Source organism: Leuciscus leuciscus (assembly GCF_965113295.1).
Source record: "Leuciscus leuciscus genome assembly, chromosome: 9".
In the NCBI taxonomy this organism is placed as follows: domain Eukaryota; kingdom Metazoa; phylum Chordata; class Actinopteri; order Cypriniformes; family Leuciscidae; genus Leuciscus; species Leuciscus leuciscus.
This window is the reverse complement of record NC_138733.1, coordinates 804,752-823,843: the sequence shown is the minus strand read 5'-3', so window position 1 is coordinate 823,843 and position 19,092 is coordinate 804,752. Positions and strand designations below refer to the sequence as shown.

Below are 19,092 nucleotides of genomic sequence, written 5' to 3'. Positions count from 1 at the left end.
GTCGAGTACTGAATGTTTCTAGTTGTGTTTATTCCTTGTCCAGGTTCTTGTTTTGAGTTACTTGTTTCCAGCCTTTATGTTTGATTTTGTTTATTATTAAAGTTGCATTTGGGTCCGCTCCATCTTGCCTCCAGTGGATTCATTCGTAACATATTATATATATATATATATATATATATATATATATATATATATAAATAAAATATATATATATATATATAAAATATATATATATATAAAATATACATATATATAAAATATACTACAAATATTAATAATTGGAAAAAATGTTACATAAATGATGTTAAAAAAAATATATTTTACATTATTACATTTTTTATATTTTTTGTACTGCCTTTATGCCCAATTAAATTTATCGTACAGTAAAAAAGTGTATCGTTGTGAAAAGTGTAGTGAAAATAAAATAAAGAAAAATTTTAGCAAAAAAAATAACAAAACAAAAAACTCAAATTGTTGAGGGAAAAAAAATGTAAAAAATTGTCATGAAAAAAATGTAATTGTTGCGAAAAAGCAAACTAAAAAGTCATGAAAAAAAATTGTTGGCAAAATGCAGTATGTTCTCTCTTTAGGTCTTGGGCTGACCTTTGACCCGGGCATGTTTTTGTGCCGACCTTTGACCCGGGCATGTTTTTGTCCTGACCTTTGACCCAGGCATGATTTCGAGCCATGGACCCGAGTGTTCCGCTAAACCCGCTGGAGTCAGGAGTTAGCGCAGCGAAGTCTGCAGCGAGCGCATGTCCTTCAGCAGACTCAGACTCTCTCTGATCCGCTCGCCGGGTCTCACTCGCACTGACACCGATCCTCCACCGGGACTCTGTTTACCACTGCGCTTCCTCAACCTCTCCATCTGACACGCACACGCGCGCACACACACACACACACACACACACACACACACAATCATCATCATCTCAACATCAAACTTACAACATTTAAGATCTTAAAATAAAAGAACAGTTAAATGTGATTATGTCAGGGTTAGGGTTAGGGTTAGACTGCTTTGAATTTGTGTGTGGTATTTTTGAGACCTTCCTGACAGGTTAAGATTCATAAATATCTTCTTTTTTTTTGGAGGATGTTCTGTTTAGCCAATCGCGTTGAGAGGTGAGCTTTTAATCCACCAATCAAAACGCTCCTTACTAAACAGACTCAAGAAGCTCAACCACAGGGAGATAGTACAGAGACTGCCCTCATTAGAGTCACAAATGATTTGCTCCTATCATCCGATCGTGGTTGTATCTCTCTATTAGTGTTACTTGATCTTAGTGCTGCATTTGATACTATTGACCACAACATTCTTTTAAATAGACTTGAACATTATGTTGGCATTAGTGGAATTGCACTAGCATGGTTTAAATCATACTTATCTGACCGTTATCAGTTTGTAGCAGTAAATTAAGAGATGTCTTATCGATCACAAGTTCAGTATGGCGTACCACAAGGCTCAGTACTAGGACCGCTGCTGTTCACTCTGTACATGCTACCCTTAAGAGATATCAAGTCAAGTCATCCTCATTTATATAGCGCTTTTAACAATGTAGATTGTTTCAAAGCAGCTTTACAGAGATAAGCGTATAATTTAAGGTAACAGAGATTGTTTTGACTTTATAGCGGTTCTTTAATAAAGTTATTTTCCAGCTAAAGTTATTGTTCATTGATTCGCTTCCGTCGCAACGATCATTTGTTATTAAATTAGGGGCCGCTAAGACGACACCGTTCTCTCTACACAGACTTTAAACGCGAACCTGTGATAAACGCTGATGGCGTTCACATGCGCATTAAGAATCGGTTCTGTAGTTATGTGCGTTTGAATATATGTGTGCCAAGCCTAAACAAGGTACCGGTTTTTCCTTATAAATTTTGATACAGAATTTTATTTTATTTTTATTTTGTCACTTCGGGGTAGATACGCGAAACGAATTTCCCGAAAACGCTTTATCTGTAGAGTGGTAAAGGGATCCTCCATAGGGAGAGACTAGTTGGCACTTCAGCACTGTGTTGTCATCGGGTCCAGGCGAAGGTCCTTCACCAGATCTGGATACGGCCTGGATCCGGCAGGCTGCGGGAAAACCTTGGGATAAACAAAGACACTAAAATTAGCGTAGATGCCATTCTTCTTATGATGTAACGAGTACATCAGGATTTATGGGAAGTGTTCCCGGTTCCGGCTGATCTAATCTATGCAGCCTAATCATTGAAATTTAAGAAGTCTATAATGGGTTATGTGTATGCTAGGTCAAAGAGATGTGTCTTTAGTCTAGCTTTGAACTGACAGAGTGTGTCTGCTTCCCGGACAATGGTAGGAAGACTGTTCCAAAGTTTTGGTGCTAAATAGGAGAAGGATCTACCGCCAGCAGTCGATTTCGATATTCTAGGTATTATTAACTGGCCGGAAATATCGGAATATCATTAGGAAGCATGGCATTAGTTTTCACTGTTATGCTGATGATACTCAGCTGTATATTTCTTCACGCCCAGACAAAACTTACCGATTCACAAAATTAACTGAATGCATAGCTGATATAAAAAATTGGATGACTCGTAATTTCCTACTACTAAATTCTGAAAAAACAAGATTCTAATTATTGGACAAAAAACTTCCTCACGTAATAATCTAGAATACTGTCTAACACTTGATGGCTGCTCTGTTAAGTCTTCGTCGTCGGTTAGGAACCTGGGTGTGCTCTTTGATACCAATCTTTCATTTGAAAGTCACGTGTCTAGTATCTGTATCCATCCATCCATCTTCCTCCGCTTATCCGGGGCCGGGTCGCGGGGGCAGCAGTCTAAGCAGAGATGCCCAGACTTCCCTCTCCCCGGACACTTCCTCCAGCTCTTCCGGGGGGACACCGAGGCGTTCCCAGGCCAGCCGGGAGACATAGTCTCTCCAGCGTGACCTAGGTCTTCCCCGGGGTCTCCTCCCAGTGGGACGCGCCCGGAACACCTTCCCGGGAAGGCGTCCAGGAGGCATCCGAAACAGATGCCCGAGCCACCTCAGCTGACCCCTCTCGATGTGGAGGAGCAGCGGCTCTACTCTGAGCTCCTCCCGAGTGACCGAGCTTCTCACCCTATCTCTAAGGGATCGCCCAGCCACCCTGCGGAGAAAGCTCATTTCGGCCGCCTGTATCCGGGATCTTGTCCTTTCGGTCATGACCCAAAGCTCATGACCATAGGTGAGAGTAGGAACGTAGATTGACCGGTAAATCGAGAGCTTCACCTTGCGGCTCAGCTCTTTCTTCACCACGACAGACCGGTACATCGACCGCATTACTGCAGAAGCTGCACCGATCCGTCTGTCAATCTCCCGTTCCATCCTTCCCTCACTCGTGAACAAAACCCCAAGATACTTAAACTCCTCCACTTGAGGCAGGAACTCTCCACCAACCTGAAGTGAGCAAGCCACCCTTTTCCGACTGAGGACCATGGCCTCGGATTTGGAGGTGCTGATTCTCATCCCAGCCGCTTCACACTCAGCTGCGACCCGTCCCAGTGCATGCTGAAGGTCCTGATTTGATGAGGCCAACACGACAACATCATCCGCAAAAAGCAGAGATGAAATCGTGTTGTCACCAAACCTGACACCCTCCGGCCCCTGGCTGCGCCTAGAAATTCTGTCCATAAAAATTATGAACAGAACCGGCGACAAAGGGCAGCCCTGCCGGAGTCCAACATGCACCGGGAAGAAGTCTGACTTACTGCCGGCAATGCGAACCAAGCTCCTGCTTCGGTCGTACAGGGACCGGACAGCCCTTAGCAAAGGACCCCGGACCCCATACTCCCGGAGCACCCTCCACAGGCCGCCGCGAGGGACACAGTCGAATGCCTTCTCCAAATCCACAAAGCACATGTGGACTGGTTGGGCAAACTCCCATGAACCCTCCAGCACCCTGTAAAGGGTATAGAGCTGGTCCAGTGTTCCACGGCCCGGACGAAAACCACACTGTTCCTCCTGAATCCGAGGTTCTACTATCGGCCGTATTCTCCTCTCCAGTACCCTGGCATAGTTTCCCAGGGAGGCTGAGAAGTGTGATCCCCCTGTAGTTGGAACACACCCTCCGGTCCCCCTTCTTAAAAAGAGGGACCACCACCCCGGTCTGCCATCCCAGAGGCACTGTCCCCGACCGCCACGCGATGCTGCAGAGACGTGTCAGCCAAGACAGCCCCACAACATCCAGAGACTTGAGGTACTCAGGGCGGATCTCATCCACCCCCGGTGCCTTGCCACCGAGGAGTTTCTTGACTACCTCGGTGACTTCAGCCCGGGTAGTATCTGTAAAACCGCATTTTTCCATCTTAAAAATATATCTAAATTACGCCATATGCTCTCAATGACAAATGCGGAACAATTAGTTCATGCGTTCATGACCTCAAGGCTAGATTATTGTAATGCTCTACTGGGTGGTTGCCCTGCACGCTTAATAAACAAACTACAGCTGGTCCAAAACGCAGCAGCTCGAGTTCTTACCAGAACCAGGAAGTATGACCATATTAGCCCAGTTCTGTCAACACTGCACTGGCTCCCTATTAAACATCGTATACATTTTAAAATATTGCTGATTACTTACAAAGCACTAAATGGTTTAGCTCCGCAGTGCTTGAGCTAAAGACAAATCTCTTTGACCTAGCATACACATAACACATTATAGACTTCTATAATTCAATGTTAGGCTGCATAGATTAGGTCAGCCGGAACCGGGAACACTTCCCATAAATCCTGATGTACTCGTTACATCATAAGAAGAATGGCATCTACGCTAATTTTAGTGTCTTTGTTTATCCCGAGGTTTTCCCGCAGCCTGCCGGATCCAGGACGTATCCAGATCTGGTGAAGGACCTTCGCCTGGACCCGATGACAACGCAGTGCTGAAGTGCCAACTAGTCTCTCCCTATGGAGGATCCCTTTACCACTCTACAGATAAAGCGTCGTCGGGAAAACTCAATTCGCGTATCTACCCCGAATTGATCAAATAAAATATGAATATGAAAATAAAATAAAATTCTGTATCAAAATTTATAAGAAAAGACCAGTACTTTGTTTAGGCTTGGTCTGTAGGGAATTACAAACCTGCACACATATATTCAAACGCACATAACTATAGAACCGATTCTTAATGCGCATGTGAACGCCATCAGCGTTTATCACAGGTTCGCGTTTAAAGTCTGTGTTGAGAGAATGGTGTCGTCTTAGCGGCCCCTAATTTAATAACAAATGACTGTTGCGACGGAAGCGAATCAATCAAAACTAACTTTAGCTGGAAAATAACTTTATTAAAGAACCGCTATAAAGCCAAAACATCTCTGTTACCTTAAATTATACGCTTATCTCTGTAAAGCTGCTTTGAAACAATCTACATTGTTAAAAGTGCTATATAAATGACGATGACTTGACATGAGATTTTGTAAATGTGAATTGTGCTGTGCATTTATGATAGATAGATAGATCTGGTCAGGTACCTGAGCTTGATGGCGCCTGACTTTAGCGATCTGTTCTCCTTTATTCTCCATTCTCTTCACGAGCGTCTCCATCTCTCGCTCCATGTTCTGTCTCAGTCGATCCGAAGCGCAGGACTGGATCTGTGTGGACAACTCCTGCTGCTCGCTGACACACACACACACACACACACAAACACACAACATCGTTCATCTTCTTCTCATGGGGGGGGGGGGGGTAATTTTTATATTTTCCATTTTAATTTCTGTCATTTTGTTGTGTTTTTGTCAATTTATTAATTATTATTGTATTTATTAATATTATAAATTAGTTTTAAATTTTTATATTTTCCATTTTTACTTCTGACATTTTGTTGTGTTTTTGTCAATTTATTCATTATTATTGTATTTATTAATATTATAAATTAGTTTTTAATTTTTATATTTTCCATTTTAATTTCTGTCATTTTTTTTGTATTATCAGTTTATTCATTATTATAGTATTTATCAATATTACGAATTTTTTTTTTTTTTATATTTTCCCTTTTCATTTCTGTCATTTTGTTGCATTTTTGTCAGTTTATTCATTATTATAGATTCTATTAATATTAAGAAATTTATATATTTTCAATTCAAATTTTTTGTCATTTTGAGTTTGTCACTTTGTTCATTTTTCTGTTGTTTATTTGTTTACAACCAAATATTATTTTTTATGTTTTATTTTTAGATTAGTTATGTCTAATTTTCTTTCTTTTATTTAGAATATTAGACAAATAACTAGTCTAATTTTTTATTTTAATCTTAGTACTTCTAAGTTAAACTAAACAAAATAAATATTTTCAGTTAGTTGACAAGACAATATTTTTATATTTGATTTGATTTCAGTTAACATTTATTTGATTTCAATTTAATATTTCTAGTAATAGATTTACTTTTAGTTAATGATAATAACATGAATTCAAAGTTTATTAGTTTTTATTTGTTTGCTTAAACCAAACGTGTTTATTCAGTTTTAGTTTAGTTTTACAGTATTTCGGTTAACATTTATTTCAATGTAATATTTTTAGTGTTATTTTTAATGAACAATAATAGCACAGCACAGGTCAGTTTGTCAGTTTGTTCATTATTATCGTATTTATTAATATTATGAATTGATTTTTATTTTTATATTTTCCCTTTTGTCAGTTTATTCATTTTTTGTTGTTTCTTTGTATCTTTTTAGTTTAGGTATTTGTCCTTTTTTTTTTTTAAATGACAAAGAACTACATAGTCTAATTTATTATTTTTATTCCAGTCTTAGTCATTTTAGTACTTCCAAGTTAAACAAAATGAAAATTAGAAATGTTGTCTTGTCAACTAACTAAAAAATAAGATTTTTATTTTATTTTGGTTAACATTTATTTAATTTAAATGTAATACTTTTAGTTAATGATAATAACACTAGTCCAAAGTTTATTAGTTTTTATTTGTTTGTTTAAATCAAATATGTTTATAAATTTTTTGTTTAGTTATTTGATACTACATTTTTATTATAATTATTTTAACTAAAAGATAATTAAAATAATTAACAAAAAAATAAACAGTTTTTCAGTTAACATTTATTTTATTTCAATGTAATATTTGTATTGTTATTTTTAATGAACATAATAGCTTGACTGATCCTCACCAGCTCATGTGTCTGAACTCGTCCTGAAGCGTCAGCAGCAGCTCCGACAGCTCTTCCCTGCAGGAGGCGGAGCCAGTGGGGGAGGGGGTGGAGCCAGTGGGGGAGGGGCCACCAGAGGAGGGGGCGTGTCCTAGCACACGCTCGTTACACAGCTGAGGATGATGATGCTTCATGAGATGAAGGACCCGCTGCACGTTCGCTCGCACCGAGTGACTCGAGCTCGTCGACTGAACACAGAGACGCTGATTACACATCAATCATGACTAACTAGGGCTGGGCGATAAAACGGTATCGGTATTTATCAACGGTACACCATTGTCGGTAACGATATGAAAAATGTTCGATATGGCGCTCAATATTTTCATTCAAATGCACGCGCGACCACCACAACGTTGCCCAACATCAAATGGCAAGCGGAATGAAAGCGGAACGAAACTGCGTTATTTTGTGCTCCACGGACCGTTTATCAGTTTGGACCATCAATGTCAGTCCGTGCAGCGCGAGCCGATCTTGATCAAGCGACACTGTTACTACACAGCTCTAAGAGATCCGGTAAAGAAAGCATTTGAATTCGCCACTGAAGTAATAACATCACTGCAAGATCTAGTGAGAAGCATTCACACTTCTCCGTTATTAACGGATCAAACAGCGCTGACGTGGAAACCAGGAGAAACATTGTGCCATGAATGAACTAGTTATAGGCTTTAAGTCCACGGATCAGCAACATTCATTGTATAGGCTATGGCTTTACTGTAGTAACACTCACTGTAACCATGGAAGTTTGACAGGAATAGTAAAATGCTTTCAAGTACGTCACACATCTTTTTCCAGCACTTCAAAACTCAAATATTATCATATTTAAATGTTATTTGTAATGTGATGACCAAAACATTATTTGTTCATCTTTCAAATACATTACCCCCATTTATAAAACTAAAAGTTTCAAGATGTAGGGAAAACTCTTTTTAAACTTATTTAAAATAATTTCTCTTTTAATAATTATATATTTTTTAAATCAAGGAAATTTCTTTGGCATTTCTTTCTTTTTGTTGTATCGAAAAAATGTACCTAACCGTGACACCACTGTGTCGTATCGATCCGTTACACCCCTACTTATTACAGATGTTGACCTACCTCAAAGTTTCAAGACCTACCTTGATTCTTCTACGTTTACACTTTTACATTGCACACATTTTGTAACATTTCAAGTTCAAGAGTTTCTTTAACGCTTACTTTTTTATCTTAATATAAGACATAAAGAAGATATTTTTGTTTACATTAAATTTTTGAGTGCTAAAACTAATATCATTTGTTGTTTGCCTTAATAATGTGGATAAAAAAACTAAAAAAACAGTGGTTTAAATTCAAACTTTTGTACTTGTCTTAAAAAAAAAAGGTTATAAAAAAAGTCAATAATTATCGATACCGAACGATATGAAACATTATATCGTGATCATTTTTTTAGCTATATCGCACAGCCTTATGACTAACTTCAGAAAATAACCTCAATAAATAAAATAACTTATTTTAAATTATCATTAAAAACTCATTAGTGACACTCTCTCTCTCTCTCTTTCACACACACACACACACTATCTCTCTCTCTCACTCACTCACACACTATCAAACTGAGTGTGTGTGTTTACCGTCCCGGTCACGAACGGCACGTCTCCCAGACTGAGTCTGTAATGCGGCTGTGGGACGGACGGCTCTCTCTGCAGAAACACACACACACATTAAACATCAACAAAGCCCTCGGATATGAATAACACTGTAAAGCTGCTGAAGTGGAAGAAAACATTTCACTTAGTAATTCGTGGCTTCATCAGCTCTGAGTGTTTGTTGTAACGAGAGAATCTGTTTACCGTTGAGGAGCTTTTCTTCTGTTTGATCCGACTGTGTTTATGAGGACGAGGAGAAACAGACTGAATGAGCAGACGGTTGACTTCAAGACCCGTCTGTAACTGACAACAGAGAAGAGGACATGATTAACACACACTCACTAACACACACACGCTCACTAACACACACACACACACACACACCTGAGCTGCTCTCTGCTGCACCAGTTTCCTCTGATGTTCCTCTTCCTGTAGTTTCCTCTCCAGCGCTCGGATCTTCCTCTCAGTGACGCTCTGAGTCTCCGTCAGTCTGTGATACTCCTGTTCCAGAACATCCAGCTTACACAGCTGATCCACAGAACACACACGCTCCAGAGACACCTGAGACACACACAGGAGGATGAATGAGTCTGTCTCTACACACCTGCTTCAGTGGGACAGATGAGTGAGTCAGTGAGTGAGTGAGTGAGTCAGTGAGTGAGTGAGCGAGTCAGTGTGTGAGTGAGTGAATGAGTCAGTGAGTGAGTGAGTGAGTCAGTGAGTGAGTGAGTGAGTGAGGGAGTGAGTCAGTGAATGAGTCAGTGAGTGAGTGAGTCAGTGAATGAGTCAGTGAGTGAGTGAATGAGTCAGTGAGTGAGTGAGTTAGTGAGTGAGTCAGTCAGTGAATGAGTCAGTGAGTGAGTCAGTGAGTGAGTGAGTGAGTGAATGAGTCAGTGAGTGAGTGAGTGAATCAGTGAGTGGGTGAGTGAGTCAGTCAGTCAGTCAGTGAGTGAGTGAGTGAGTGAGTGAGTGAGTGAGTGAGTGAGTGAGTCAGTGAGTGAGTGAGTGAGTGAGTTAGTGAATCAGTGAGTGAGTGAGTGAGTGAGTAAATTAATCAGTGAGTGAGTGAGTGAGTGAGTCAGTGAGTGAGTTAGTGAATCAGTGAGTGAGTGAGTGAGTGAGTGAGTGAATCAGTGAGTGAGTTAGTGAATCAGTGAGTGAGTGAGTGAGTGAGTCAGTGAGTGAGTTAGTGAATCAGTGAGTGAGTGAGTGAGTGAATCAGTGAGTGAGTTAGTGAATCAGTGAGTGAGTGAGTGAGTGAGTGAGTGAGTGTGTGTGTGTGTGTGTGTCGCACCTGTTGTTGCAGCACAGCGGTTCTGTCTGACTCTGTGTGTCGTACGCTCTTCCTCATCAGCTCCAACTGTCTCTCCAACCGCGAGCATCGGGTCTCGGCTGCAGACAGCTGAGCGAGCAGGTCTACACACACACACACACACACACACACACACACACACACTATCATCACTGGTCTCCTGAATAATACGAGTCAGACTGGTGTGTGTTTGAGTCGCACCGGTGTCGGGTCGCTCCGGGGAGTGTGTGTGTTCTCGTCGCTCCAGGGAGTGTGTGTGTTCTCGTTGCTCCGGGGAGTGTGTGTGTTCTCGTCGCTCCGGGGAGTGTGTGTGTTCTCGTCGCTCCGGGGAGTGTGTGTGTTCTCGTCGCTCCAGCTCCAGGCGACGGATCTTCTCCTGCAGGTTCTTCAGCGCTGAAATAATCGCTGCAAACACACGTACAACACTTCACACACTTTTTCATCTCGTTTAAAATGATTCCTCTTTTTCATTATTCAGTTTTCTGATATAAATGCAAGAAAAACGAAGAATCTGAACGGAGAACTCGTGACTGTCCAGCAGGAGGAGCTGTTCACCAAAACCTGATCTTTCAGAGACCTTTTAAATGCATATAAATACGTTTATTCATGTATGAAATTATGTAAAAAATTACTGGCTGTATTTCCATCTAAAGCTGTCAATTTAACTTGTGTGCAAAATTGGATTATTGAATAATTTTTCATTTTTCCAATATAAATGCAAGGAAACCAAGAATCTGAATGTGAACTTGTGACTGTCCAGCAGGAGGAGCTGTTCACCAAATCATCTCAGCATCTTCACACACATGACATGTGTTTTACTATCATTGAGATATCTTTTAAATGCATATAAATCACTTTATGTATACAATTATGTACAAAAATTATTTAAAAAACACTATTACTAACTATGTTTCCATCCAAAGCTGCACAAAACTGGAATATGGCATAAAACATTTGTGAATAAAGCAGGGTTTGCATCTCATGTGTTCAAGAGAACATCATCACCACTTCCTGGTGTAAGACATAAGTAATGAAAGAGTGAGTTTCTGCAGTCAGCTGCTTCCCTCATCATAAACGAGAGTGTGTGTGTGTGTGTGTGTGTGTGTGTGTGTGTGTGTGTGTGTGTGTGTGTGTGTCAGTGAATCATTCATGAGCGGATTCAGACTGACACTGGATCATCATTCGCTCTCTATACGGTCATCAGTGTATCTGAGCGTGAGCTCTCAGGTGACATCACGTGTGTGTGTGTGTGTGTGTGTGTGTGTGTGTGTGTGTGTGTGTGTGTGTGTGTGTGTGTGTGTGTGTGTGTTCACCTGCACCGCTGCTCTCAGGAAAGGCTCTCACGGCTCTGCTACGGTAGGACCGGTGTGTGTGAGTGTGTGTGTTGATGAAGGGACGTCCCGTGGGATAATCGGCATAAGAGGGCAGAGAAAGGCTGTCAGACATCGCCAACACACACTCCTGAAGAGAAACACACACACACACACACAAGATCATACTGTAAAAACACATACAGTGCAAATAAATGATCATATCCAATCCAATCCAATCCATTTTATTTGTATAGCACATTTAAAAAACAAAGGTTTACAAAGTGCTGAACAAGGGATAATACATAAAAGCGCATATAAACATGTGTGCATATAAACACATAAAACAAACACATACACACCTAAAACAACATATGATGACACAGTTAACATGATGGGTTAAAAGCCAGAGAAAATAAATTAGTTTTAAGACGAGATTTAAAAGATTCAAGGGTTGGGGCAACTTTGACCTGTGGAGGAAGCTCATTTAGGTTTAACCCTAACCCTAACCCTAACCCTCATCCACAGTTTAGGGGCGGCAGCTGAAAAGGCGCGGTCACCCCTAGTTTTTAACCTGGTTTTGGGAGCAACCAGCCGAAGTTGCTCACTAGACCTAAGTGACCGTGAGGGGGTGTAAATCTGTAATAGGTCTGAAATGTAACACGGAGCCAAACCATTTAGTGATTTAAAAACAAACAATAAGATCTTAAAATGGATTCTAAAATGGACTGGAAGCCAATGTAACGAGGCCAGGACTGGTGTTATGTGTTCATGCTTGCGAGTTACGATATTGCGATATTACGAGCTTGCGATATGCTATTTCAATAATCTGTTTTATTATTACCAGTTAATGCTCAATCACACAATATGAGAGAGAAGGAAGTGAGCCTGGAAATGTGTGTTTATGGATAAAAACTTTACCAGAATAAAACAAGTTAAAAATGAAAGAAATAATCTGTCAGTAAATCTTGGAAATTCTGACTTTAAAATGAGCCTTTACATTATTATACATTTCATATATTGATATGATTTTAGTTTATTTGACTGATATTGCAAACAAGTTGTTGTTGTTTCCCCAGAGAGTCTTTAAATGAAAACAAATGTTGAGTCTTTAAATGCAGCATATTGTGTTTTTAAACTCTGATGGGTTTAGAAATAAGTTTTAAACATCAGCGATTAAAAACAGCAGAAATGAAGAAAACAGGAAGAAACATCAACATCAACTCAGATTAAGTTCATAATCATCAGCTGCTTTATTTAACATTATTTACAGGTAGTTTGATTTTAATATCATGATCCTATATATATGATGTTTAATTACACATTATTCTTTGTTAATTTCAATCGATGTCGTTATCTATATTAACTTTAAAGCTGCTACATGTTGAGTGTGTGTGAATGTTAAAGAAGCTGTAATGTTGTGTTTACCTTTTCTCGCCTCACGCAGGGTTTCGAGTTCGTGTCCATTAACATGCGAGTTTAATCTTAGATCATATTTAATTTACTACATTCAAGTTTTATGAGTTTTAGTTCTGTTTGTTGTGAATTTGTTGGTTGTGCAAACAGGAAACCAAACACAAGCGCGCACAACAGAGGCTGTGAAGTCAGCGATGACAACATCCGGTTTGTAGATTTGTAAGTAAAAGTCATGAGACGTTAATAATAATATTAAAAAAGTTCTGTGCACTATTTCTGTTTTTGAAAAACTGTGAAGATACCAGTCAATATAGTTTTTATCAGTTTAATCGTTTCTTTTTTTATAAAGTAACTTACGCTGCATAAAATATATTTTTAATAAAAATATATTTTATACAGTGTAAGTTACTGTACCGGAAGCGACAGTATTTTCACATATATCTGTTGTCTGTCTGAGCATCTAATTAAAAAGTACTAGTAAACTATTAAGTACATTTCAGGATCTTCAGAATATCTTAGGAATGTCATAGGAATGAACTCTTGCTAAGGCTTGCGTGTTGGTTACCGACTGATTGGAAAAAATAAAAGTCCCAATATCTGGATTTAAATTCACCACGTAACGTAAATAGTGTGCAAGTTCTGTCTGTCTCTGTCAATGTTTCTATAAATGATTAAAAGAAAGATCTGTCAATTGTTGCATATGATCTTGTTTTATTCCAAACATGGATTATGGAGAATTCAGCATTTTCCAGTTTTTCATTCAACAAAGTCTTATTTGTGTGTGTGTGTGTGTGTGTGTGTGTGTGTGTGTGTGAGAGAGAGAGAGAGAGAGAGAGAGAGAGAGAGAGAGAGAGAGAGAGAGAGAGAGTGTGTGTGTGTGTGTGTGTGTGTGTCTGTCTATGTGTTTTAAACAGGAAACATGCTTTATTTGACCTGTACATTTTTCTAAACTTTCATATAGTGCATCTGTACAAAGTTACTCTTTTTATCTTTCATGAGCAAAAAACTTTATACAAAATTAAAGTTCTATAATAATAATAACAAATGTTCCCTTCTTCGCTGCAGTTGCATAAACGTTCGTTTGGGGTTATTTTGAAGTCCAGACTTCATCTGGGAGAAATACAATTGACATCTTCCTTCACAATCACATAAACATCACATCAGGAACTCAGAAATAAGTCTTGAGTTATCCCAGAATGCACTCTGTCCTACTTAAAAAACACGAAACTTCTCCGACAAAACACGTCATATCAAAACGTCAACATGCCTATACGATACAGCGCCGCCTCTGTTCACACACACACACACAACGTGACTGAGATAACACACTCCGCGTCGGAATATAAAAATAAACATTTCAAAAGAAGGAGTTATGGCACATGAAGGTGACTTCTGGTTGAATGCTGTAAACATCGAACGGCGTCGTGATTGGATGGTGATGTCGAGCAGCTCGGGGTCGTGAGGTCACGGGGGCGGGGTCAAAGGTCACCAGACGGCACACTTGTTGACGGGGTTCATGGGTGATCCTCTGGGACAGTGAAACACTCGACCGAACTCCTCGAACTGAGACGCGCTGCCGATCACCCTGCACACACACACACACACACACATCCATGCACAACTGAGCGATTATTAATATTCAAAAATAAGAAAAAAGTTTACTTCAAATTCAAGGACTTTCCAGGTCTAACACCCTCAAATTCAAGGCCTGAATGTGGGGACACACTTCGAGTGAGAGTAAGGTTACATGTAAGATACACTGTTACAGTTCTCATGTGTTTATTTATGGCCATATGACAGAGATTCACAAACTTTCCAAGATTTGAAGTGGGAACCCTGATATTTATGCAGAACCGAGGAACGATTAACATCTCAGAATATGAAAATATATATGGAAACATATAAATGGAAGTAAATAAATCTGCATTGTTTATCCTTTTGATCTTTCTTTAAAAGATATAATCAGTGTTGTGTGTAACTCAGTACAAGTAACTCGAGTTATGTAAACAGATTACTTTTTGGAGTTACTTATAAAGTAACGCATTACTTTTCCAATTTACATCGAAATATCTGAGTTACTTTTTCACATTAATTGACTGACAGCTCTCCTGTCCTCATGTCGAGAGAAATAAAGTGTGTGTGTGTGTGTGTGTGTGTGTGTGTGTGTGTGTGTGTGTGTGTGTGTGTGTGTGTGTGTACTCGTCTCACTTGCACAAAAACATTCAGTATTCCTCAAAATTAATAAAAAACAATTCAATATTGGTTGAATTATTCATAATTCAATATACAATAATGCACCAATTTATTTGTTTGCTTCTGTAATTATTTATTATTCCGTTTGAATTGTTTTGTCTGTTTTAATTTGGTTTGATTGCGTTTATAAGGTGTAACGGATGGATATTGTCACTGTTTATGTAAAACAATAAAATGCACACTTTAAAAAAAGTTATGTATTTTTTATCAGTGCAGTCAGTTCAATTAATCGCATCTAACATATATATAATGTATGTGTGTGTGTGTGTGTGTGTGCTTTACCTGTAGTGTTCAGGTGCGTGTTTATCCGTCAGCAGCTGCAGGTAGATCGACTGAGATCGCCTCTTCATACACCAGTTCTGTCACGCAAACATGTGGAAGATATTTCAGAATCTCAAGAGCTGATTCTCACTTCACTGCAGATTATTATTGAGTATTGATTACCTGAGCAAACGCGATGAAGAACAGCTGCTCGTGTGTGTACTTGAGTCCTGGAAGAGGACGCTCAGGGCCGTGTTCACGAACCCACTTCTGATACGCCTGCGCACACACACGCGCACACACACACACGCACACACATATGTAATATCGTATGTTATTTTATTTGTTTATCTGCCCAGGGACAGCAGATGTAAATTAGCTGTTAGCTAACTCTGGTGCAATTACTCTTAATTGTGCATTGTCCCTGTAAAATAAACAATAAAGTAAAGTAATTGCTAGAAGTTGCTTAGAAGTTATATATATTTAATCAAATTTCGAACAAAATTTCAAGAAGTGTGTCCCCAGAGTGTGTATGTTAAGTTTTAGCTTAAAATACTCCACAGATATTTTTATGTAGCATGTTAAAGTTGACACTTTTTGAGAATGAGCAAAAACCTTAAGCCTTTTATGTTCAAACCGGAGTCAGACAATGATGGAGAGACTCAAGAAGAAGTGACAACATGTAGAAGCAACAGGACATTTCTGAATGGTTAGTTGGTAAATTTATGCAGCTTATGTGTAGTTATCTTCTAGTCATTGATTAGCATATTCTGTCTTGATAATCTATAAATCGTGTTCAGGGGGCGGGGTTTATGTAAATTTTAGGGTTGGTGATGTCATTAACCCGGGAGGAATGTGGTGTAGTCTCTACCAGCCGTGTGTTGTAGTCCTTATAAAGCGATTTCTGTAAAAGCAAATATCTCCCTTTGCTTTGAGCTTTGAGCGTTGTAACTTTGCAGATGTTGTTTATGCTCAAACAGCAACATTACACACTAACTAAAGTTAGAAAAGTCAAATCATAATCAACCACCCCTTTAATTATTTGTGCGAGTAGATTACATACAAAGTCAATGCAAAGGCGTGAATAGACACGAATTGGGTGACACAGTTGCTGCGAACACTCGATATTTCGCCTCAATCGCGTCTTCCGCGGCAGTTGAAAATATTTAACTGGAGCGTAAAATTGGCATGGAGGGTTGTTGTGCAAGCCAATCAGTTAACAGTTAAATAAATCCATGCACTGGACACAACAGGTACAGGGCAGCAAGAATAATTATCTCCAACATGGTTGATGATGGAACAAATGGCAGAAAGAAATGTTGTTGTTGTTGTTGATGATGTGCGTGACACCCCTAATCGTGCAGTTTTTATTGGCGAGAATGGCGCGAAAAACAAGAAAAATCCAGCGAGTAACTTAGAGCGAGTAACGCGATGTGCATTTTTGTACCACAACTATCCAGTTCTGAGGAATTGCATGTTGTAAGTATCGAGACAGGAGAAACTGAAGACTCGTCAGTTCAGTCTCCTGCATGTGAGGAGCTAGTCGAGGTGATCACTCCAGCTGATAGACGAGACTAGGCTACGTGGAAGCAATACAAAATCTGTATTATAAATTTTAAGGCCAGACAAGTAGTTTGTTGAGGGTTGGTTTGTAGGGAAGGATTAAACGCCTGTGCACATATATTCAAACGCACATATCCGTAGACTAAACACGTAATACGCATGTGCACACCATCAGCGTTGTCACTGGTTCGCGTTTTTGAAGTTTGCGCAGAAAGAACTTAAAGCTACACTGTTTTTTAAGTTGATTCTTAGCAAAAAAACACTTTGTTCTTTCAAAAATGATATGTGATCATTAATGTGTAATTACTTCTACCAACTAATCAAGTATTCTCGTAAGCGTAGAATCTGCCATATAGAATACATACGAGCGAATCGCTCGAATAGCGGCAGCCATGTTGCGCCTCCATCTTGAAAATACATCAGCCAAAGAGGGACATACCTGGAAATTCAAGCTTAGCCTTTCGCGTTTTTACACTCAGTGGCACCGTGACGAATGCGAGGGGGAGATTACTCGCGACGACGGCAGATTTGGAATAATATGGCCACCGTAGGAGTTAAAACATCCTCGGAAGGGGAGGGGCTAGAAAGTAATATTCAGTTGGTAATCATATACAATTTCACCGCTAGATGGGAGAAAATCCTACACAGTGTAACTTTAAGGTTTTTTTGTTAGAACGGTGTCGTGTTAGCGGCCCCTAAGTTAATAACTAATGATCGTTGCGACGGAAGTGAATCAATCAAACTAACATTATCTGGACAATAACTTTATTCTAGAGCTGCTGTAAAGCCAAAACAATCTCTGTTACTGTAATCTACTATTATCACTGTAAAGCTGCTGTTTAACCCTCTGAGGTCGGCAAACGCGCCCCGCGTTTTGCTGGATTTTCTTCACATTGTAGTACAATAAACTTAAATTACTCCGTCATTTATGGTTATACAGAAAAAAGAAATATAAAAAAAGAATCTGTGATATTTCTACTTTTGTATGTGTCCACTTACAATCAAATCAAAACATTGTGCTTTTGTAAAATAAAGAAAATAAACAGGGTGTGCGTTCTGCCTCTCCGTCGCGGTGAACTTTTTTTTCTTGAGCACGTCTATAAACTGAAACAAAACTCAGTGAATACTTCTCACACATTTATGAGCCATACACCTTTATACACATTTAAGTGTGTACTTTTAAATGATCGGATTCAAACTGAAAACAAATATTCTCTGTTTAAGTAATTTGTATAAAACCAACAGGATGTCCAGTATCTCAAACGCTTGCTGATTACTTTTTAATTCGACACGCCCACTCGCGCAAAAGAGATTCACATGCAAATCTCCACATGGAACGCGAACGCCCTCGTTACCTCAAACACAAAACACCAAAACACTTCACAACTCTCTGCTTTTCGTCGAGTTTGGAAGACACGTCTGAGCTTACATTGGATTTACATCAGAAGAAGAATCATAATGTTTAATATTTTGGAGCGCGATTGCGTTTGAATGTATCATATTTTGGAGCGCGCTGTGCGTTTGAATGTATCATATTTTGGAGCGCGCTGTGGGTTTGAATGTATCATATTTTGGAGCGCGCTGTGCGTTTGAATGTATCATATTTTGGAGCGCGATCGCGTTTGAAAGGAAAAATGCACCAAACATTAGGCTTTATGTTTTTACTATTATCTCATTTCATATCATCATAACGAATGGAAACATTTAAAGTAACATAAGATAATCAATATATTTTTCTCTAGCATTGTTACTGAAATCTTTTGGAAGATTTATAGGCTGCTATAGGTTATTGTTATAATTATTTTATGCAGCACTGCACATAGCTTATGCCTACAAGGCACAACAAACATGGTGTTCATTATATTATATATTGTTGGAAACATTTGTGTGTGTGTGTGTGTGTGTGTGTGTGTGTGTGTATTCTGTGAATTTTAAAAAGCAATTTTGACCAGAAAAATCTAAAATGTATTCCCAAAATCGTGCAGGCCTAGTTTCTCTTGATACCAGTATGTTCACTTTTTTTCTTTTCTTTTAGGGACCAGATGCAACTGAGTCCTGCTGACTTCAACATTCACATGAGTCTCTGTACATGAACATGGTAAAGTGAAAATCAAACACCTTGGAAATGAAAGGTATGTACAATGTTTTTAGGAATGGCACAAAGGTCTCTGTCTTTGGATCATTGTTTTCAATGTGCTC

At 39.2% G+C, this 19,092-nt stretch overlaps 2 protein-coding genes across 4 annotated transcripts in view; both read right to left on the bottom strand.

Annotated features, from left to right (window-relative positions):
* Positions 1-246: 246 nt before the first annotated feature.
* Positions 247-11,536, bottom strand: cep57 (centrosomal protein 57; the record flags this gene model as incomplete). Its single annotated transcript, XM_082179328.1, has 9 exons — positions 247-868; positions 5,476-5,620; positions 7,118-7,344; positions 8,764-8,832; positions 8,983-9,081; positions 9,163-9,339; positions 10,073-10,194; positions 10,292-10,495; positions 11,404-11,536. The coding sequence occupies 9 exons, from the start codon at positions 11,534-11,536 to the stop codon at positions 728-730; spliced, it is 1,317 nt and encodes a 438-aa protein (XP_082035454.1). The 3' UTR covers positions 247-727.
* The window catches only part of ecel1 (endothelin converting enzyme-like 1), a 113,881-nt gene continuing 106,201 nt past the window's right edge, over positions 11,413-19,092 (bottom strand). For 2 of the 3 annotated variants that reach the window (XM_082179996.1, XM_082179995.1), the window contains 4 exons: positions 15,514-15,609; positions 15,352-15,428; positions 12,829-14,401; positions 11,413-11,551 (listed from right to left, as the gene is read on the bottom strand). In XM_082179996.1, the coding sequence (XP_082036122.1) occupies positions 14,302-14,401; positions 15,352-15,428; positions 15,514-15,609 (273 nt within the window). In that variant the 3' untranslated portion in view covers positions 11,413-11,551; positions 12,829-14,301. Of the gene's footprint in view, positions 11,589-12,828; positions 14,402-15,351; positions 15,429-15,513; positions 15,610-19,092 lie in introns of all 3 variants that reach the window. The other variant, XM_082179997.1, reaches the window with a different exon arrangement.